At 44.3% G+C, this 24188-nt stretch overlaps 1 protein-coding gene and 1 long non-coding RNA gene across 4 annotated transcripts in view; one reads left to right on the top strand and one right to left on the bottom strand.

Annotated features, from left to right (window-relative positions):
- Positions 1 to 24188, bottom strand: part of LOC146391933 (ankyrin-2-like) — a 157430-nt gene that overhangs the window by 111476 nt on the left and 21766 nt on the right. Inside the window, exon 1 of one of the 3 annotated variants that reach the window (XM_084915414.1) lies at positions 8426 to 8616. The exons of 1 other annotated variant lie outside the window; for it this stretch is intronic. In XM_084915414.1, coding sequence (XP_084771540.1) covers positions 8426 to 8512 — 87 coding nt within the window. In that variant the 5' untranslated portion in view covers positions 8513 to 8616. Of the gene's footprint in view, positions 1 to 8425; positions 8617 to 24188 lie in introns of those variants that run through there. One more of the 3 variants, XM_084915316.1, reaches the window with a different exon arrangement.
- On the top strand, positions 22309 to 23959 carry LOC146391934 (uncharacterized). Its single transcript, XR_014798961.1, has 2 exons — positions 22309 to 23044; positions 23627 to 23959. It is a non-coding gene; the product is annotated as an uncharacterized LOC146391934 (long non-coding RNA).

The raw sequence follows: 24188 nt of genomic DNA, 5'->3' as shown, positions 1-24188 counted from the left end.
CATTGTTCTGATGTGGTTTCCCCATTGGCTATGACAGCTTCCATGTTCTCACAAAGTTCAATCCAATGAATTCTAGACTTCAGTCAGTATTAAGCCTAAACACGTAATGTGGATCAACATGAGTCGTGGGAAACACTCGCCTAATCCTGATGCAGATTCACACAAAATGTATAAAACTGCATTTTTTGTTACAAAGTTCTGTGTTTGTGCTTGAAAGTACCGTGATCACAGCTAATCGAGGTCTCACGGCACAGCAGCTGATGGAGGAGAACAACGCACAGGGGAGCATCTTTCATTAAAGAGTTCATCCAGTTGAAGCGTTAGATTCAATATCAGAGGAACAACAATCTATCATCTCATATCCACCATCATCATCATCACCATCAGCAGCAGCAGCAAACAACTATAACCAGGCGAATCCTGTGTAGGTGCACAGCGCTGGAGATTTGTTTGTAGGACATTGGTAAATGTCGTTGGTAGATAACGTAGTGCCTCCTGCATCTTCATCTCTGTGGATAAACCAGACAACTGATTCTCTGCGTGTCTGAAGCCAAGGAGACCACAGGCACCATGGAAACAAGCCAAAGGGAAGGATAAGGAACGCTGGGAAAGGGGTGGGGTCGGGGGTCAAATGCAATGTGGCTTTTTATGGTTTAAATAAAAGCACAACATATGTGTTCCATGGACCATGAAACAACACAAACCAGGCTGTTTAATTCTGGCATTCTTCAGTATCACTGCCCCCAGTTCCTAACATCTTATATCCTCTGAGCCAGAGACGCCCATTGATCCATGTGCTCCCTCAATGGGCATCATTAACGGATCAATCCTCTCATCGATAGGCTCTGTAATCCTTGGGATTGGTAACTGAAGCTGTCACATGAGCATCCGTACTCAGCTAAGAGCTTCTGTTGCTGCACTAAGTGTTGGTCAGGTCCCATTAAAAAACATGGACACAGAGACGAAGTCAACAAATGGCCTCAGAAATGTGTTGTGACGTGTGCTTCACACACACTACAGCTGATGTGCTAATGAAGCAACCAATGACGCGGCTCGCCATGAAAGACATATCTGCTTCCACGTTTCTGACCTGTGTAGGGTCGAGTTTTGTCAGAAAAAGCCATTTAAAAGCTTGTGTCTTTAAGACATGCCTGTAGTATAATACAGACCTGCTGAGTTGTATCACCTGACTTCACTGATAAATAAAGATTTGTATTGAAAATGTATGCAGTGTTGTTTTCATTATAATGTATTTGTCTCAGCACAGAACTCCATGACTAACCTTAATAAGACTTCCTGTTTACATGCAGGAATGTCTGTCAAACGATCAGATAATTATTGGACAACAAGAATTATTTTAGATCAAATGAAGGCTACAAATCAACTTCTAATCAGCTGAAACAGCTCAGGGTGTTTAGTACTGCTTTATTACATTAACCCTGGGGTCTGTTTATTAAGACAGATTAATCTCATTTAAAACTGATTGATGGTGACGCTTTTGTAGAAATCTGGTCTAACGGGCACACTAACAGTTTAGAGGAAGACATTGTTGAAGTTAAATACGTACAAAGAGAGTCTCAATACACCTTAAATGAATTCTACATTCATTGTTCAATAAAGACTTTTAGCTCATGTCACTGTTAATGAAATGATCAGCTTGCAGACAGAGACCAGCGCTGGCAGGAAGAGACGACGCTGCGTGGCCTGAGATGTCGTTTCAGATGTTTTCTTTTGGGCAGCGAGGCTCTTGGTTGCCATGGTGATGCCTGGGTGTCAACCTCAAAGACCATCTGTGTTGTTGTTGTCTGCCATCCAAAAAAAGAGGCGGCACGGACGGGTCAAACCCATAATCGCACACACTCATTGGAGCATGATTTAAAACACATGAAATTCTCAATATTATTTGACTGAGAGTAAAAATTGTGCATGAATTCCACTGAGACCATCTGTGGCTTCTTCCTTATCCAAAAAAATCAGATGATTAAACAAAGAATCAGCCGGGAGTTAAAATAACTGCCTTAACACACGGTACGTGCAGCTCAGCAACCTTTCTTTGTGACCACGCACAGACGCTGACAACATGCTTCGTTGACTAAAACAGCTGATCCTGTGGAATATTAGTCTGTCGGGCATTTTTGCACAAAGACACAAGCTTAATCTCAATCCTGGCTGTAGCCTAAAACTAATCCTAATTCTCCCCTCAACCCTTGGCTCAGCAATTATGCAAGGCTCAGAATCTAAATGAAGAGTAGAAAAAGTATCTAACATCCCACTGAGACAGTGGGGAGGTCCCTGGATCAGCTGGGCGTAATGGGCTCTTCCTCTGCATCCTCCGAGTTATTGCCAGACAAATCAGAGCAGACAGGAGAGCATTAACTCAGTAAGTGTGTCGAGCTGGTCCACAGCAGCGCCTGTTAGAGTGGAACTTCCCCAGCAGTGACCGCGATCACTCAGAATTATTACTCCACCCAAGAATCATTAAATATCACCACTAACCACACCCACCACAGCCCAGCGTCCTCTGTTAGTACGAAAGTGTTGGATGTAAACATCAATCTGAACGTGATACTAAAAGAATAACATCGGTTACATAAACGTCACCTGAACATTGAATAATAGTCCAACGTGTGACCCTAACTTAAATATGGCATCACAGAAAGGTCAAAAATGATCACTGAACAGTTGAACAACAACTGGACTACGAAACAATAAGCAGAATAAAATGAATGATCGGTGGGGTGATGATTAACCCTTTAAGACCTACCATAGAACCAAGGCCGCCAGAGCTTACTTTATATTTTTACATGCTGTGGAGCCATTTTAGGGAGCATTTCAAGTTGCTATACATCAGTACAACCATTATAGCCTAGATTTTAATAATATGTGCATATTAATTACATTAATTGCAAAAAAGTGCAATAAACTACAAAAAAAAATTGAAAATCGTTTTTGTTTTTTTTACAAATATTTCTACTTGGAGAAATTAAGAGGTTTATCTCTCAAAACGTTAAATACAAAAAAGTGGCAAAAAATAGTTTACAACAACAGGAAATTTATTTTGAGTGTCTTCATAGTTTTATTTTTGAGATACACCAATTTTTATATACTGCTGAAAAAACGAAAAACAATCCTATGATGCAAATTTGCAAAGAAAACAGCATGTGCATCAAAATAAACGATTTTAAGCAGTGCAATTTGAGTTCGAAGCATCCCAGAAACTATTCAGAAAAGCATAAAGTCAAACATGACTTATAAAAACACCAGTATAGGCTTCTAAGGGCTACAAATAAAAAACGACATTTTCCGCGAAAATTATGTCACTTCCGGTTTCGGGCAGGTAATGGCGGACATGCAATCGTTCGCGCTGACATCTATTCCAATGTGGGAAGCGCTTTTTATGCAGCTTTTGCAAAGCTATATGTGGAAGGAAACAGTGACCTAGGACGAGCTGATGGCATAAGATGTAAGTACAACTTCATACGCAAAAAGAATTATTGCGCTAGCTTACGCGGTTCCGGTTCTACAGGGATTTAAAAATAGTTACGCAAAACGGAGCGTGCCCGCTCCGACGGGCTTTAAAGGGTTAATGGGGTGAATAGGATGTTGGCGACATCACAACATTGTGAATGTGTGGTGATGTAATCAGACGTCATCGTTGTCCAACCAAAGAAGAGTAAAAATGTTACATAGTACAAAGCCTTGGTTCAGCAGCTGCTTTGAACTTTGACTGTAAAAGGACAAAAACAAACATTTGACTGTTTTCATTAATGAATGAAACTAATTATTGACCCTGTGTAGATGTTGCTGTTTACACTGCAAACTTTCTCAAACAAAAAGAAATAAAATAATATTATTAAAAAAAACATAAGAAAGTTTATTCATGAGTGTGGAAACACAAAATGAGGCTACGTCCACACGTACACGGGTATTTTTGAAAACGGAGATTTTCCGTTTTCGTTTTAAAAAATAATCCCGTCCACATGTAAACGCAGAAATGAAGGAAAACGCTGCTAGGAACATGCCAAAGCAACAGGTGGCGATATATTCCTAACCGTGCAGAAATGTTGGCCAATCAGAAGTCTAGAAGCCTTGGTGGGAAAAAGTAAACAAAGCTGGGGCATAGAAGCAGAACCGAGTCGTATGTGTGGAGGGACAGTAACTGTGCGTGTATATGTAAGCATTTAAACACTGCAGAGAGTACAAGTAACAGTAACAGTATTGTAGAAATTCATTTCACCAAAACAATAACGTGGCGCACAGTATGATGTCAAAAAAGGCGCACAGCTTTGACGCTGCGTTTTCTGCATTTTCTGCGTTTTCTCCGTTTTTCTCGTCCACACGTAAATGCAAAAACGGAGTTTTCAAAAATATCCACCCTGGCCGGAGTTTTTAAAAATCTCCGTTTTCAGTGACCAAAAACGCCGTTTACGTGTGGACGAAAGGTGCAAACGCATAGAAAAATCTGCGTTTTCAAAAATACCCGGGTACGTGTGGACGTAGCCTAAGTCTTTGCTTAAATAAAGTTAAGCTCATCGAGTTCAGGAAAACATCATCCTAATGCAGACTCTTTCCTCACAGTCTGGAAACAACGTAGGAAACAGATATTTATGTGTTTAGATGCTTTAGCTTGACGAGGTCAGGGGACCAAACCACCGCCGTTCACTGAATACTGTGATTTATAGTGGAAGGAGCATTTGTGCGCTCCACCCTGGTGGGTAGATCGTCTAGAAGAAGCCCAGGAAGTTGGCTTTAACTGATCAGCGATGAGTCACAGATGCCATTTATAGCCCTGCATCTGAGAGCCAGACCAATCTGAAGCGACTCCAAGGGAAAAACATTAATTTAATTAATACGATTTATTGACTTGTTAATTATTAACTGTCGTTAACTCTTTAAGGTGTAATTCAAACCCTGAGCTTCAGGGTCCGATCATCATCACGCACGATGACTCAGACCTCAGAGGGTTACATGTCACCGCATTTTGACATCATATTATAGACACGAATGAAAAAACAACACGATGTCACCTTCTTCTCACAGCTGTTTTTTTAAGGATCTTTGTTTTAGATTTGTGTTTTCATTGTGTTTGAATTACACATGCCAGCATTAGTCACAGTGTTTTTGTGTCGCTGTCAAATAAATATTGGGTTTCAGTTACAAACACATTGTTTACAAGATTTCCTTCAACAGTCACGTGCACATGTTTAGGCTTTCATAAAAGAACTCACTGTAATAAACAGCAGCTTTCTACAGTCAGCTGGAAAAATGATGGAGTGCAGCAGCAAAACACAGTTTAGTTACCCTGCACAGCACAAATCTCAGCTCCCATAGGTCTCCATAAGGGTGTGTCTGTGTGTCTGTGTGTGTGTGTGTGTGTTGCAGTGGGCCCGTGCTAGCATGGGGGAGGGAGCATATCAATAATTCATCCATTGATTCTAAATGACCCCCCACTGCCAAATGCTCGCCTCTGCTTCCACCATCACATTTACATTTGTAGGTTCAGCACTGCTGCCTCGTTCAGACTGAATCACTGCAGCACAAAGACACAAGTTGAAATGAATAAAATCAGCATCTATTCCTTTATCACTGGTTTGTTACACAGGAGAACAACGTCGGAGCTCCAGAAGAGACAATGACAGACAGAGATGGGCAGTAACGCATTACTTGTAATGCGTTACTGTAATCTGACTACTTTTTTCAAGTAATGAGTAAAGTAAGGGATTACTATTGCAAAAAGGGTAATTAGATTACCGTTACTTTCCCGTAGGAACGCTGCGTTACTGCATTACTAAAACCGTGATTTTTTTGCGAGAATGTCTCATGACAGTAACGTAAGCGAGTGTGACGTTCGTGACAACAGCTGTCTGCAGATCAACAATGGATCATATATCGAGTACGGAGAGAGTATGAGCGTGCAGCGTTTAAAGCGTGGAAGTACTGACCTTACTTTGAGTTTGATTCCATAAAAAGTGACAAAAACATTAGCGTCTGTTGTGCGTGGGAAGAAAACTTCTTTTTACAGCGAAAAAAACCCCTGAACAAGCTCCGAGTAGCTACGACGTGATGGGAAACTCACAGAGAAACTCGCGGATTCTTCCACTGACCGCTGCGGCACACCTGCACCAGGGTAAACCTCCGCCTGCCTCACTCCTGCTTTACAGGTGAAAATAGAGCAAAAGGACCGCTAGTCTTTGATTTTATTTATTTTCTGCTGTGTTTTACTTGCATCTATTTGAAAGACTGAGTGTAAACACACAAAAAAAATTATTTTATGTGCTGGAATGAGCAGAAAATAGGTTTAAATGTTAAACTAATTTATTCAAGTCAGTGAATGTTGCATATAATTAAATTTTTGGTTGATGCATAAAGTTAAAAGATTAAAACTAATAAAACAAGTTTTCCATTTGATTACATTTTGTATGATGGATTGTAGAAAAAGTAGAATTGGGCTGAAAGATCTATCGCTTTATCACCTATTCAGGTTGTAAATCGTGTTTTTAAAAAGTAACTAAGTAACTAAGTAATTAATTACTTTTGAAAATAAGTAATCAGTAAAGTAACTGGATTACTTTTTGGGGGAAGTAATCAGTAATTAGTTACTGATTACTTTTTAACTTGACCAACAGAGTGTTGGCTTCATCACTGACACGCGTCACCACATCAGGACAGGTGAACTCTCTGCAGTGAACTCACTAAACAGGTTGTTTAGTGAGTTCACTGCAGAGAAACTGGAGAAAAATGAACCACATAAAACTGCTGCGATTAAAATAGACATTTGTTATTGGTGTCTGACCTCGTCGTAGAGACTAACATACCTGTGTTCTGCTATCAGTGTGATCACATGTGCTGGTACAGTTTGCCAGGTTGACCCATGTAACCTCCACTATCCTGTAGACGTGGGATATATTTCACATATGAATCGTTTCCTTTGCCCCCTCAGAGCGTCATTACTCGACTATGACTGTGTGCTTTACAGGTGCTTATTGAAGTGCTGCTTTACATAAAACCAAACAGAAAAAATAAGAACTGCAGGTACGAAACTTCTTAAAGAGCCAGACCAGATGATGTGCAGTCACTCATTGTCACAGGATACTTCCTGCAATGATGCTACGGGTCATGCAGTTCTGCAGAGGTGGAGGAAACAGACGGATGCTTTTCCTAACAGAGACACTTGGGTTCAACGACTTAAAGAATCTAATTGACACACAAACCTCAGTTTGTCTGACATTCATGAGATTAAACTGCTCCTGAATGTTCTGTTAGTTCACTGGATGATTGCTGCTGTTTACCTGACTTCAAATGTAAAGATCCCTGAGACAAACTCTCAGTTTCAGGCCACACGAGTTCAGCGGCAACACGATCGGACAACCAGCCGCGACATTAAAGGCTGATGCGCTCACTACCTTTGGTTAAAGCGCTCCACTCTCAGCTCACACGACATACAGAAAAATAATGAAGCTGGATGCTTCTGTGTCCTCAGAAACACCAGATCGCTGTTCACGAGAAAAGGATGGAAACGGAGTGAGACATCGCTCCCGGCGGACACACAAACACGGAGCTGTGCTAAGGTTTGTTTCAAAACTGAGCTCCTGGGTTGCGTAGCTGCTGAGCGAGCAGGTGGCACACAAAGACGCGCTGTTAGGAATCATTACATCGAGACTGACAGGACGTCACTGGTACATAAACACTGATCTGTGGTTTACTGACAATGTTCTCAACAACAGACGCACAATCCTGGTTTGGTCTGATTATTTGTGTTGTAGGGTTTTGTTAGTCTGACAAGACGAGCTTTTAGGGATGTCAACAAAAGGATTTCACTTGCTGAGGTCATATTTATAAATCAATCTGAATAGCAAATAGCTAATAGTTTACCTCTTTATTACATATGAACACATGTTATAGTAGATTTGTGCAATGTGTATGGCGTATTTCACATCTTTATGGGTGTATAAATCTGTAAACAGGCTGATGGGTGTGTGTCTGTTTATTGTAGTGTTGCAGAAATGTTAAAAATGATAATAATAATAATAATAACACTTCTCATATCAGGCTGATAGAGCAACACAAACCTCCTGATAGCTGCAAACACCAAAACCCCCAACGACAGGCACACAAAGAGCGGAGCAGGGACCCACCCTGCCAGCATGTGAGCCTCCTACTACGACTCACTGTGGAGCAACACAACACCAGGAGACGGAGGATACGAGAGAGGATACAACTGCTGTGGGGGAGCAGCCACACACTCCACGGGAGACGATGGAGTGAGAGTTCGGATGGTTCGGTGCTCCTAACATCATGTGGACGCTCGTCTGCCACATAAACAAACCTCACCTAACCCCACCTCCTCCTCCTTTCTCTTTTTGCAGGGTGGGGTGCTCCATCCTTACACACTTTGCACCACGTGGCTCTCCATCTATTCGTTTACCTTCTTGGGTCTCTTTCTCCTCTGTCCCAGCCCGTTGAGGCGATCGCTGGGGTCCAGCCTGTAGTGGGAGTGGTTGTCCTCGCTCATCCTGTCCCCGTCCACTCCGGGTTATTCCTTTCTTCTTTCTGTCCGTCTCCTCTGAATCGAGCTGACCTCTCTCCTCTCTGGTCCTCGCTCTCTGAGCCGGCAGAGTATGAGAGAGAGGAGTGGTTGGGGAGAGGGAGGGGAGACGAGCGAGGGAGGGAGGGAGCACAATGGTGTTGCCATGGCAGCAGCTGCCACCAGCGTTTATCTGGAAACCTCGCTGGCAAACCGAAATAGTTGCCACACTCGCACACTCAGCAGCCATATGTTTGTGTGCGACCTGCCCGTGGCTTTCTCGTTACAGACCTGACAGGTTCAAACACGGCAGCAGCACACCGAGAGGAAACGCTCAGATACAGGGGCAGAAACGTCTGAAGACAAAGGTCGGACATGAACGAACACGCGTGTGTGTGGGAGGAACAGGGCACAAACTCCACGCCGTCATTAAAGATGGCGTGTGTGCTAAACGGAGCTGTGCGCTAATTGATTAGTCAACTGAAAAAAACAAAGGAAGCTATCTGGATGGAGTTTGCTGCTCCCACTAATCAAAGAGATGGTTGCATCACAGCTGGAGCTGATTGATGCACGAGCGACTGTGCTCTCCCAGCTATTTCAGTTTGCACAATCCCACCGACTCTTCCACGCTCGTGTTTCCTTTCTGCGCCATGTTGTTAACACTGACCCCACACTGTGTTCATGAGCTAAAGAAATCACGATGATTGATTGATTTCACTGACTCGTCTGCACAAAGCATTTTGTTGGTTACAGCATGAAACGACTGTACAAACACACAAAATAAAACAACTTTCCCACCAATCAAACACAAGGAAAATAAATGATATTATGAGTTCAGCAGTGGGTCTGTGACGGGTGTGTAAGAGGACGATAGATCAGTGGGTGTTTGTAGAAACAACCTTTGTGATTTAAATGTGAGACAGCAAAGCGTCAGACAGAAGCCTGAGCTGAGTATTTCCTGTGATATGAAGGCACCGTGTTTGGGTCGGTCAGTGGACTTCTACTCAGTGAGTGTCCCACACCCACACACACAGACCCACACAGATTCACACAGACCCACACAGACCCACACAGAACTACACAGATCCACACAGACTCACACAGATCCACACGGACCCACACAGATCCACACAGACCCACACAGACTCACACAGACCCACACAGATCCACACAGACCCACACAGACCCACACAGACTCACACAGACCCACACAGATCCACACAGATCCACACAGATCCACACAGACCCACACGGATCCACACGGACCCACACGGACCCACACGGACCCACACAGATCCACACAGACCCACACGGATCCACACGGACCCACACGGACCCACACAGATCCACACAGACCCACACAGATTCACACAGATCCACACAGATTCACACAGATTCACACAGATCCACACAGATTCACACGGACCCACACGGATCCACACAGACCCACACAGACCCACACAGACTCACACAGATCCACACAGACCCACACAGAACCACACAGATCCACACAGACCCACACAGACCCACATCGCCTCATCAGTCTTTGTTGTCTGAAGGCAGCCAGGTCTAAATTCAAGTGTACCCAAACACCCCTCCCACCCTCTGTTTCACACACACACACACACACACACACACACACACACACACACCCTAATGATGGCCTCAGGCTTTGAGCTCCCACTAACAGCAGGTCATAGCAGCATCCCATCAATAGTGATGAAAAATGCAGCTACAGCTGCTTTTCCACTACTGGAAGTTAATCAGGTCAAAGCTGGAGCTTCACCCTGTTCAGACTGAACGATGCGAGCCGGCCTCACACCACAGAGGACGCCTCCAGGACAAACGTGGGCTCTATCGAGGCCAACAGCTGCTGTGACATCGTGGACGTGTTCTTTGGCTTGTTTTTCAAACAATCTCAGCAAACGTGCCAAAATCATCTTCAGTGAAACTCTGTGGCACACAATCCAAAAACAAAAGAAGGCTAAAGGACATGCTCTGTCCTCTGTGTGACCCACGGTCGTGGCTCAAATGTGGGACTGTGGCCTGGTGTGACCTGAACACTGTGGGAACCTGAGGGGCAAATCTGAGGATTTCATTTGGCTTTTTCATTAGAGATAAGATGGATTATGTGAATGAAAAGGCAACACACACACACACGTAGGGTAGCTGTAGCCCGACTGGCTCATCTGCTAATCAGAGGGTTGCTGGTTCGATACCTGGGATCCAAAGTGCAAACTCTTGGGGAACGAGTCTACTTTGTGTGCATCTCAGGTTGAAGCGGAGCTGGTTTCAATAAACTGCTAGTTTCCCTTTCATACTCCTGAAGGACCTTCCTCACAAAGAGCAAGGCAGCAAGTCTGTGCAGGTCCTCAGTCATCCAGGCCAGCGTCGTCTGAGGAGCTTCTCAGAGTTTCTCCAAGACGTTTCATCTCTCACCCAGTTCCAAGCCCAGTTGGTGTCCCAGATACATGCCACTGATGGCCAGGAAGTGACATCACTGGATCAGTTATGAGAGCGAAACCTTCAAGACTCAAACCTGCCTGGCAACGAGGGAAACGGCTACACAGGAACCGACACCAAAGTCCAGCGACAGGGTGCAGATGTTCCATCACCGGGATGTCATCGGTTGTTGTGTTTGCGTCACAGGACTTTCAGGTTGCGTTGCTGTAACAGCCCCACCCACACTGAGGTGGTGCTCAACTGTAACTGAGAAACAGAGTCAAGTAGAGTCGAGTAGAGTCAAGTTGAGCTGAGGCAATTATGTTCTACTGGAAAAGAGGCGACTGTGGCTCAGGACGTCAGTCGGTAGTTCGATCCCCGGCTGCTCCAGTCTGCATGCCAAAGTCACCTTGGATACTGGCCCCTGTTGCTGCCAGTGCTTTTATTAGATGCTCTGGAACTGGTTTAGTGCTTAGGGAGGGTAGAAGAGTGCTATATAAGAGCCAGTGCATTTACCATTACTCTGGTTGCCAGGTTGCTACGGTCACCGGCGGTTTGTATAGAGGACACAGACCTGTATGTGAACAGAAATGGAGAGTGTTTCACTTCAGAGGAAAAGTTGGTTTAAGGTGCTGCATTTTCCATGTGTGGTCTGCACTGCACATCTGCAGCTAGTAGCTGAGGAGTGGTTTCCACGCACGCGACATCCATACCCCCTCTGTCCTCCACAGGGGCTGAAATCCAGCTCTTTTGGCACTCACAACCCCAACATCGCTCTCACACAGCACCTGCTCCGGTCAGCTGATTAGACAGCTCATTGTGTGTGTGTGTGTGTGTGTGTGTGTGTGTGTGTGTGTGTGTGTGTGTGTGTGTGTGTGTGTGTGTGTGTGTGTGTCTGTCTGTGAGGTGAATTAAGGTTATTATAAAGGACATACAGATATCATCTCTCATCTGGGAGAGCAGCCAGCAGCTGCAGGAGGTGAGCATCCAACGACATGATGAACCCAAAGACTCCAGCTCAGCCAAACTACAATTACAGATTACAGTTACACTCCTAATTATTCCTACAGTATTTAAGAAAGACGTCAGTGGATTCAGACCAAAACTGCTCTGCAAACTTCACATTTACTAAACATTAATGTTCCCAACACAGATTTACATGAGAAAAACAGGACATCATAGCACCCCTGCCATGCACTTCAAATAGGACAAATATTTTGGGAGAGCCTCTGCAAGGATATTGCATCACTTCAATTCCAAACAGAAGGAAATGAAAGAACAAATTTGTATTGAACCTCTGGTTCAAAGTTACAGGAACACTGGAGTCACTTCACACTCTCACTGTCAGAGACCTCAGTGTGTTGGAAGCTGCTAGAAGAAGAAGCAGATGGCGGAGAGGAAGAGGAGGGCCACGGTGCTGTTTGCATCTGAGGAACTCTTCTGATCAAACCACAGCAGACCGACAAGCCCGACGTCGTTCTGATCAAACACGAAGGCTCTGCTTCCATCTGTCTATTCTGTCACAGTTCATCGCACACGTCTCAAACTCAAGTCATCCTATTCAACCCATCACAAAATAATAGTAACAATAAAACAAAGGCAGGAAAACGGAGCGTTCACCACAAGCTTCTACAAAAGTGCACATTCATTTTTACCCTGGAATAAAACTGTTTTTACAGCAGTGTGCGAACATTAACATGTTGTAACCAAACGTTTTGTTACACCAGCTGCACTGAACCTGTTGAGACTGTAAGTTATTTGCTGCTGGTGTGTTCAGACCTGTTACTGCACACCTTACATAGTTTCTTTCACTGCATGTGCAAAGAGACGAGGCGGGTGGAAACCTGTGACCCTGAACACATCACCAGTCCATCATCTATTTCAAAGTGTTTGGACGGTGAGAAGAAGCTGGGGGAGCGCGCGGACTCCACACAGAACGGGCCCGGCCGCACTTAAACACAATCTTCAGTTGGTGCTGTGAAACATCCACGTCTCACTTCATCTGCAAAGAAACCTTTGCTTTGGAAATATTTGAAATCCCTCATTTATCACTATGCATGACGAGTCGACTGGCTGACCAACCTCAGGTTATGCAGCGAGTGCTGAGAAGCAGCTTAACTAAATGGCTGCAGTGACTTTGTTCCCTGAGTGGGTGTGTGTGCATGAAAGCCAAAGGGGGGCTGTGTAAGAAACAAGGGAATTCTCTGTTGTGCTCACAAAGAGGAAACCAAGATCTGGATTTTATGGCCGAAAGAAGAAAACATCTTTTCAAAGTTTCCCAGGCCCACTGTGGAGACGCCCACAGCTCCCAGTGACACTGACACCACCTCCATGAGCATTCCTCACTGTGATAGGCTGGGAGGAAAAGATCTACACGCACATTCACATCAGGACAAAGTCCCACATTCCCCTGTGCCACACACACACACACACACACACACACACACACACACATCAACGTCCTGCATGTTAAGAAGTGAGTGAAGGATGCAGAGGTGACGTGTTGAGATGGACACTGAGGATGTGGGAAAGGAGACAGACACCGTTCAGCCTGTATTTGTGTATCAGAATGAATCAGGCAGAAAAACATTAACATTGTACCAAAAGTGAATCAGGATGCAGTCACACTTCAGCCGATCTCTCATCAAAGCTCCCAGATCGATTTGTGCTCCAGTTTCACCATTTCAGCAACACTGTGGGAGAACGGGGATCAGCTTTCAGCAGGGGCCACGATTATGCACAGAAGGAAGACGGGACATGGCCCGGTCCTTCAACCATCGTATGAATGTAAGGAGCCTAACACAGGTAATACAGGTCATAGCAGCAGAGCTAGTAGCAGCTTTGTGCGCTTGTAGTCAGAAAACTCAGCGGTACTGCAAAGGTCGTGTATTTTACAAGGCAAACTTATATATTTTGTGTGTGTTTGAAGATTTCGGGGTTGTGTATTCTCCTGTTTTATTTAGTTTATCAGAAGTCAGCAACTAAAATGTAAAAGCAGCTAAAAAGAAAAGACGTACAGTGTGTTACAAAGCTGTTGGTGGCAGGTAGAATGAAGTACCAGCATGTTGTTCACACTTTTACTCGAGTTGTTCTCAGGCGCATCCATCAGAGTGTGAACAGAGGAAGCACTCGAGAAGAAAGTGCTCGTGTGAATGAGTTCAGAGTAGAGCAGCTCGATGTGGGAACAACTCACGGTGTTGATTTATAGAACAAATATGTTCATCGTTACTGTACATTTCATAAATGTGACACTTTAAATGAAAAACACGATTCTGCTTTAATAATAGGGGAGCCTGTTCACTATAAAGACTCATTCAGCCATAACTCTGCCTGCACCCAGAACACAGACACAAATATGTCAGCGCTGTAGCGCAGTTCTGTAACGCAGGCTGATTCTGAAGAAGCACAATAAAGAGACATAGACGGCCACCACGAATATCTCCTTGTTAAAGCCGAGCCGCCCTTCGTGCCCCTCCCACAGCCACATGCTCCGTGGCAGAGAGGGAGGGGGGCGTCTGGCCTAGTGCCAGGCTCTCTCAATATTTTATGAGAGGGAGGGGAGGGAGGAGGTGCAGCGGGTTTGTTGGGGGGGTTAAGAGACTAGTTAAACTGAACTACAACGGGGGAAACAATTTTCCTCCCTGCTGAATTTATAAGTTTGCTCACTTACAAAGAAATGAACAGTCTCTGATTTTTATCTAATGCACAGAAACAGAATATCGAACAAACAACATATTATATAAGTTATGAATCGATCTGCATGTCACTGAATGAAGTGTGTGATCCTCTACAACCCTGGATCCCACAGACTGGCTGTGGGACTATCAGCATATATGCAAAGGGCATGAGGCTGGACGGGACACAAGCCCGTCAGCATGAAGCTCGGTGACTGTGGGTGCAACAGTTCTGACCATGATGTGATCAGTCAGCCTCTGTCAGCCTCATGGGGGGAGGATGATCAAAGGTGCTGGATGGGCCCAAACTCACACAGGAGGAGCTTGTGGTGAGAAGGCAGGTGGAATGACAGTCACCACATACTGGTAACACTGGTACCGTACAGGATTGAACTACTGCAGCACCAACGCCGTTTAACATGTACAAGCCCGTCTGAGGTTTGCCTTCAGCGTCTGAATGATTGGCTGAAGGCTGAGAAATGCTGAGTGTGACACACCAACATCCCCACAGTCAAACACACAGTGGTGGGCGTGGATGGGTGCAAACAAAGCAGTGGCTACAGAAGAAGTGGGCTAGCCAGCCTCCAGAGCCTCCTTTACTAAATCTGTGGAAGCAGCTGAAGAGCTGCAAAGAGTTCCTGTAAAGAGGAGTGGGCCAAAATCCCCCGGACATGTCGGCAATCCTGGTTTCTTCACCAAAAAATTAAAGGGACACTTTTTAATCAGTTCAGATTCTGGGATATCGCTCTGATATAAAACATATATAGAACAGAAACGAACAGAAATATCCTTTATCGTCCTGATTGGGGAAATCCCGGTGTTCCAGCAGCAGAGTGACGGGCAGGAGCGTGCAAAGTCTCACACAAATAAGAACTACGAGACTGTACAGTAACAATAAGAACTGTACAAAATGTGCTGGAATAACAGCAGCGATGGAAACAACCTCGTGTTTGTTGGAGCAGTGATGGTTAGAAAGAGACGACGCTGCTTTGTGCACGTACGATATTTATGAGTACGAGTAGTGATTTCAATGATATTTCCAATATATTATATGACAAATATCCAGTGTTGGGGAGTAACGGAGTACATGTACGAGTAACTGTATTCCGTTACAGTTACCGTTTAAAAAGGTGGTATTTAGAATACAGTTACTTTGTTGAAATAAAGGGATTACACGGCGGTACTTCCCTGTTTCATACTGTGGCGGGTCAGGACTGTTTGGGTTTGTTTGACATGTTCTGTTGTTCCAGGCGGCAGCGTTACGGTTTCCATGGTTACAGGGTGAGGCTCTCTCTCTGCGACTGTGTTTCCTGGGTGAGAGAGGCCTTTTTGTTGTTGTTGTGCTAAGCTAACAGGCAGAATGCTACAGGCATCGCCCTAAAGAATGTAGCCTGATAGGCAGTGTAGTCCGTGCTGCAGGGAGAATGGACTGCCATACCCGTGATGTGTCTGTGAGCGAGGGAGGGAGGAAAAGTAGGAGCTGTCACGGAGCAGAAACGGGAGCTGGAAGCATGTAAATATAATAATAACCACTGCAGCCAAGAAGAGAGCCTGACGAGCCCAGCTGTAAGTGAGCTATTAAGACTCGACTGTACGCTGTGTTCGTGTTTTCCTCCGAAACAATAAGCTCCGTTGTCTGTGAAGGTTCTCAGTCATCCAGGTCATCGTAGTCTAAGGAGTTTGCAAAGAAAAGCGTCTGGACTTCTTTAAGTTGCTTGAAGACGTTTCACCTCTCATCCAAGAAGCTTCTTCAGTTCTAAGGTCAAATGGTGGAGAGTCCCAGATTTAAACCCAGTGGGAGTTTCCCCCCAAAGAGGGACAAAGGACCCCCTGATGATCCTCTAATCGCCTGAGTCAAGGTGTGAAACTGGGTGTGGGTCACAATCAGCCAGGGTTTCGGGTGAGCTCGTTGTGAAACCTGGCCCCACCTTGTCATGCGAATTCCTGAGGTCAGACGGCCCAGGATGTGAGTGGGCGTTAAGGCGTCTGGGGAGGGATCTCAAAACTGGATTATAGAAGGCAGAGAGTTGGTGTCGTAAACCACCACCTCTGTTCTTAGAACTGAAGAAGCTTCTCGGATGAGAGGTGAAACGTCTTCAAGCAACTTGAAGAAGTCCAGACGCTTTTCTTTGAAAGCTCCTTTGACAATAAGCTCCGTTGGAGCAGCCTTTCAACGCCTCTCTCTGTCTCTGCTAGCAAAGTTGACCCAGACAACAGAGTAAAGCTAGTTTTCAGCTACAAGCCCGACACGAACCCTTTACTACGGTTCGGAGCCGCGGACCATCAGTAACAGTAATAAATCACATTCATGTAGTTGTAAACAGCATGATAATATATTAAGTAATCCAAAGTATTCAGAATATGTTACAGAATACATGTTGGGGCATGTAATCTGCAATCTGTAGTGGAATACATTTTAAAACACTGCAAATATCCAGCACACTGACAGCTGTGACCTTATACACATGCCCAGTGAAAGGCTGCAGCTAACAAAGCAATCATGACCAATTGATTGAACACTGTACATCGTATATAGCTGATCTGGGGTCAGATTCTGCCAACCAGGCAGCGCTGCCTCATGACACAGGGCTGGATCAGCTATCTATTGATCCATCCCAGAGAAGATGAAGGAGACACGTGATAATGACACCACTGTGCAGTTCACATTGGAGGGCTTTATTCCATCTACTGAGTCATCATGAGCTGATGGGACTTCTGTGAGTTCTGCAGTGTGGCTGACAAAGCTGAAAGCTGACATTAAGTGTCCAACTTTCAGGGTTTTTACTAAGCTGCCACTCACTGTAGCCATCATCTCACACACTTGGCTACTTTTCTCTCTAAAGGTGTTTGATGACAGAGTCGCCCATTCTTAACACCTGAATATGAAGATAATGTGTTTAACATATCTGTTAATAACTGTTAATAATTAATAACTGACACGACTTCCTTCCTTTCAAGTCTGTTTCACATCCAATTGTAGATTAAGTGTGTCAGAGGATCATGTGAAATGATGTTCTGTCTTTCTTGAACATACATATCTGTGTCATGTATTTACATAAAGAGAAAATCGTATCGATGTCGAGGCTGGCGAGAGGAGGGCCAGCCCTCACCGATCCACTGCGAGGCTGTTTATATGCACAGTCTGTGTCTTTCATGTGTCTCCACCTGGATCCCTGCTGAGCCACTTCCTCCCCGGCCCTCAGAAACACTGTTGCTATAGTAATTGTATCTAAGTGAATAACCATAGCAACCACAGAGATGTTTTGGATGGCACAATGGTAGCTGCTGGTTTTAAGTGCTGGAGATCAAAGGGGCCTAACGTCGTTAGGGAAGAGGAGGGGGGTTAATCAATGTCGGGGAAAACGGAGACCAGCGGCGTCGGGAGAAGCAAGCAGAAGGCAAAGGGAGAGATGAGGAGAACGAAGGTTTTCCCTGATGGCACCAACACCCTTCCCATTTCCCTCCGGTCCAATAATTAGCTGTTTGGGGTATACTGCGACAGGAAGACGGCTCCTGTTGTCGAGCTTGCAGTGATGATTAGTAGCTGTTTCACCCATGCTGTGTGAAATTTAATACACGCCCTCATTAAAGGCAATCGCTTCCTAAGGAGATCATTTGGTTTCAAGTAGCGGTGCTTTATCGGGCCAGTACAGGTCAGCTGGTTTCAAACTCCCAGTAATGAAACTGGGGTACACTGGTTGTGCTCCACCTAGTTAATGTTGGGAGTAACAGAGGGAACGTTACGATCAACCTTTAAATCAAAACGGGTTCATCTCCGACACAAGTCGTCCTATAGCCAGTGGGCGCAGAACAATAACCCAACGCAAGGCATCGTCTGAGGGTTCTTACATTTATCACTGAAATAATTCTGTGTAGGTACTTTCAAAGTGTCGAAATGAGAAGCTGGAGTTTACTGTCAAAAATGTAAATAACAGAGAAAACAGAGATATTTTACTATTTCATGAAAATTATTAGCTCAGTATTAATTTGATGACAGCAGCACGCTTCAAAACAGCTGAGAAAGGAACATTTTAAAACAGAGACACCACAAAAATCCAGGTGAAAATATTATGTGGCAGGTTAGTGCACAAATGTTATTAATAAGTAGATGTTATTAGAGCGACTCAAAGGGTGCTGAGTAGTTGGGATGTCCCCCAGACCATCACTGAAACACCAAAGCAGCCGCGCTGACGAGGTTCCAGCAGCACGATGTTCTCTGCAGCGTCTCCAAACCCTTTACGTCTTCCACATGTGCTCAGCATGCAGCTGCTCTCATCTGTGAAAAGCACAGTTCTGGTATTTGATGGGAAATGTTAATCAGACTCCACAACTATCATAATCACAGCCACACACCTGCATCACTGACGGTCTGCATGACTTATATGTAAAACTAATAATTTGCACCTAAAAGGATGAAAAATAAGCAACATTTTCTAAGAAATGGAAAACTTCAATCAACGATGGCTTCATGGGGACACTAACAGACGATTTCTGTCCCTGCTCCTCTAACCTCTAGGTCCTTAAATCCAAACCCAGACAAAGCTCGACGTGTCCTGTGAGGTTGGACCGCTCACAGCTGCGTGCTGGAAGCACACACATCCCCAGGTTTGGCTTTTAAATCACATCTTACACTCAGTGCTACAGTCACAGCGTCCAAGCAGTGAGGCAGGAAACTGCCCCGTCGCCAAGGAAACCTAGGTGTCTGTCTGTTGTCAGGGCAACAGGGCAGAGGGGATGGGGAGCAGAAATACGGATAACGACAGGAAGGCTGGGCAGAGACAACAAAGACAGGCGGGGCCGTCAGCTGACGTCTTTGGATCCACGATTGTGCCGAGCAGGAAACGGTGAAGCAGTGCATAAACAAATCTGATGCTCACGATCTGTTTACATGTTTTTCTCTTTACGTGGAGTAAAAATGGCGTCATTCACGAGACCTGGTTGTTCCAAATATGTCAGATTCATGTGCTTATCCATCGTTTTCCTACTGATTCCCCACACAGACAGACAGCCTGTCGTCATCTACTTTTTTTCTTTTTAGTGGCTTGTATGCAACACTTGGGAACATGCTGGAGAGGGTTACCCATCACCTGCCAGCATTTCAATCAGAAAACCTCCTGAATCTTAGTTTATCACAGCTGGATCCATTTACATATCTAACACTGCTGTATTAGTCCTATTATATAAAAGGAGGAGCAAACAGTGATAGACATGTATTCTGCTTTCTGCTCATTTCTTATCTTCAGGGTTTTGTCTCAAACTGACTGAAAACACAGCACAACAAACATGAGTCACTGAGAAACATCCGTGTTTCCTCCTTTATTATGAAGATAAATTACATTTAATAATCTGACATTATGCTTTATGCTCATGAGTCACAAAATCAAACGTAAGTTGTCGAAGGGCGCCCCCTTGTGACGGCTTGCCAACAACACAGACACTACACGCCACGATCCCTCACACAGTCCACGGTTTTTAGGAAAGAGCCCCATTAAAAGCTGTTCTTCTGCTCAGTGAAGATAATTAGCAGTAAATAAGGAATCCCAGGCTCCTGCGAGACGGCAGCGGTGTGTGCACTAACAGGCCCTCACCCCCTCTTCGACTTATTTTCAGCAGCAGCTCACATGACCGGCTAATGTGTCAAAGTTTTCTATGAGCGACACTCACAGAGAGAAGAGGGGGAGCCTGTGCCTATCAGAAATAGCACGGCTGACTCGTAAAAGCTGCAGTGAAATCAGATATTGGAGTGTGGGGGGGTCTACTTCAGGCTTCACCTTTGAAGACAGTGACCTTGCAGGTGACGTATGGTGAAGGTGGAGACTGTGAGGGGGATACTAGCAGAAGAAAACGCTCAAAAACACAATACATAAAGTGAGCAGGTTAGTGTGTAACTTCAAACCTCTGAAACATGGTTTGAAGTATGAGGGAAAGAGTCATGGTGGTGTTCAGTGCATCCTCTGAACAGAAGAAAAGATGACAAGGAAATGTGAATGAGGACGTTCAGGATAATATTCAACAGCAGAGATTAGTGGGATAAGTCTGGAAAATGAAAGTAGACAGGAGCACCGGGCCAGTGGCAAAGGTTTACAGTGATCTGTGTGAGAGAGCGGATGCTGAGGAAGGAGAAAAAGACTTGGCTGAGGTTGGAAGGATGTGCAGTAAGAGTAAGGAGGACATGAGGGCAGCTATGAAGGAGATGAAGAATGATGGTCCTGATAAAACAGGTATGAAGGGGACTTTTTAACTAGATTGTTTAACACAGTGTTGGATGCTTGAGGAATGGAGGAAGAGTGTCCTGGTACTGAAGAATCAGGGTGCAGAGCTGCAGCAACCACAGGGGGATCAAGCTGATGAGCCACACCATGAGAAAGAGGTACTGAAGTGAGGTTTTACATGTAGATGAAGAAGTGCAGAGAAGGTTACAAGGAGTTGTATTAGATCTGTGTGGATGTGGAAAAAGCACACGACGGGACACCAAGAGACGTACTGTGGTACTGCATATACTGAGCATATACTGAGGCTGTGCAGGAGGCAGCAAGGCACAGGTGAGCTGAGCTGTAGGAGTGACAGATGGATTTAGAGCGGGGGCGCGATGACATCAGGGATCGACTCTGAGGCCCTTCATGTGTGCGATGGTGCAGACAACACTGGGAACTATAGTGAGAACAGGGAACAGGTGGAGAGGTGGAGCCAGTAGGAGTAAGACTGAATACATGTGTGTGAATGAGAAGGAGAAAGGTGCATGAGCGAAGCTGATCCAGAACAACACAGTGCACAGGGCAGGTGCAGAGGAGGTAGGGTGGGGTGGGTGGAGGTGAGGGTCAGGGGGGGTTTGTGAAAGGAGAAACACAAAAACCTGAAAGGGAAAATTTAGGAGATGGTAGCTCGTGATGGCAGTCGGGCGAGCTGTTTGTGTGTCGGAGACGGTGGCACTGACAAACCACAGGAGGCGGAGCTGGAGCGGTTAAAGATGGTCGACTTTTCATTGGGAATAACCAGAATGGAAACGTTTAGGAATAAGTAGAACACAGGGGCGAGGCTGGAAATGTCTAGACACGTGCAGACGACTGATCGTGGATACACAGGGCAAAGGGTGTCGAATAGTAACTAATACAGAAATACTCCTGTAAATGTCCCATTTAGACATACTGAAGCACAGGTGAACAATCTCAGCTTCCCTGTGTGATTTCACTTCATGGCTAAATCACTTTTCAGGTTTCTTTGGGTATTTGTGGGTTTGAAGTTTTCACCCTAATTCATAAAAAGCCAATAAACAATCAGGAGAGAGAAGTTCGTCTTTCTAATTACAACTAATACGATTAAAAGACTTATTTATAAACTCTTGAGTTAAATTAGTGTCACAGTACAAAGTTAAACAGAGAATCAGGAATCCTCTCTTAATATATGTGATCACACAGATCTGTCAGCATTCATGCAATTTGTCACGTAAGTGTCAAAACAGCACATCAAAAGGATTCTGCAATCACAGCGCCCCCTGCTGTTATCACGCTAGAAGGGTATTTATTATTATATTAATTATGCAGCATGCAAACATATATAATGTCTCTCTGAGGGCATCTTCCTGAAATATTAATGCATGTGCTAAACAGCTCTACTCAAAGGAAGCAGACGCACACTCACACACACACACACTCACACACACACACACTCACACACACACACTATGTTAAGCATGTGTGCATGTTGGCTGTTCGTGATTTATTTATGGATTAGCTTAATTCAGATCTTTTTGCGCACAGAGAGCCGGAGGTTCTACTGAACTCTGGGTTGTTACCAGTTCATTACCAGTCATGTAACAGCAGCCCAGTTCAGCACAAACCCAAACAGTAATGACATACTGGTCTGAGCTCAGCTGTGTCAGGACAGGTTACTGACCTGATCTTGCTTCACTCACATTCAACAGAAGCTTTGTGGAGATGAAATCATCATCAGTGTAACGCCTCCTCAGGTCAGAGACCACAGACAGTAACGAATGAATCACTTCCACTTTGTAAGAAAAGCCAGCTAGACTGGACTGAACTGTCTGAGCTGTCATTGATGGGTTATTAGTTGTTTCCTGGCAGCTTTCTCCGAACAATAACATCAAAAAGCCACCAAACCAAACATGATGTGATTAATCTGCTGCACACAGGACGCTGCTGAACACCTAAATGTAACCACGGTAACTTCTGACCCCACTTCCGCCAGTCCCTTTATTGTGGCGGGAATGAACCCTGTATAAGTTCCGGGTCAATCAGCTGCATGTCCCTGCTCCCCTGGCTTCTGTTGTCCCTGTGGTTGGCGTACTTGTCAGATATCGACAAATTTTACGCTACAGACCAGTTGACAGCGTGCAATAACCCGGCCGATTCATTAGTCTTTACACCACCTCACAATCGACTCAACGGTGAGTTATTTGTTTGTTTTGTCACAACTAATGAAAATGCGGAGCCGCGATCGCACATCCTAAAACGCCGGTAAGCTAATGCTAGGCTAGCGACAGTAAGTGCAATTACTAGTTTTATTTATTGAATATTGTTGTTTTTGTTTATTCCATTATGGCCGAATGTTGACTTAACGTATCTAGAGTTGAACGAGTGATTTAATTTTTGTAGTTTTGTCCGTTTTGGATGTTTTTTGTTACTTTTCTGATGAAATGCCAAAACGGCCTATGAGATTTTGCATTGAGTTAAATTCCATTGAGATTATTGAATCTGTTGCGCAACACCTGTGATTAAATGAGTTTTGTAAATATATTTGATTAACTTTGGATAATGTTTATTAGCTTTATTGCTGATATACTTTGATGGGACCCATGAGAATGTTTTTCTATAATAGTGTTTTGATTGAAATTCATTATAAGAGATGATGGTTTGTTGATTGTTGTATGAAACATGGCATTAATTGTCTTTGTTATTTATGGATTTATGTATTTATGCTGTTTCATTTTCTTCGGTGAATGATAATTTATGTTTTTGACCTTGTTTAGGTCAGGTTTTTTTTCTCCCGCGATCAGCCCTGATCAGCGCGGGATGGCGAGCCACCCAACCACCGCTACGTTGCGGTAGGAATCGTAAACCTATGGACTGAATTAAACTGTTGACACATGACCTATCACAGGTCCATGGAACTGAACTAAATCTCATACTGGACTAACCCTCATCCCACCTCCTTTTGGAACCTAATAAGCTGTTTTGTGTTGTCAACATTATTTTTGTTTGTGATATATATGCATTTTTTTTTTTTTTTTTTTTTTTTTTTTTTTTGTACATCCGTCTATACATTTCTCATAACAAACATAATATATATATTTTGAGCTCTGCTTTGGTTTCCTGTGTTTTATTCACACACTCAGGCTCCATACTTCTGATAGCTCATTGTCTATGAAGCTGCAGTCAGGCGCCCTGGTCCTGTAACCGCGTTACATAAACCACGACCTTAGAGGATCTCTACCCTCTGTTATAATAACCACACATCTACTAACAAATAGCTAATTATGTATCATTTATCTATAATTATTTATTCATGAAATCACAAAACAACGAAGCTAA

Source organism: Perissodus microlepis, chromosome 3 (assembly GCF_051167445.1).
Source record: "Perissodus microlepis isolate ML-2025 ecotype Zambia chromosome 3, ASM5116744v1, whole genome shotgun sequence".
In the NCBI taxonomy this organism is placed as follows: domain Eukaryota; kingdom Metazoa; phylum Chordata; class Actinopteri; order Cichliformes; family Cichlidae; genus Perissodus; species Perissodus microlepis.
The sequence above is the reverse complement of the archived record's forward strand: the minus strand, read 5'-3'. Positions and strand labels throughout refer to the sequence as shown.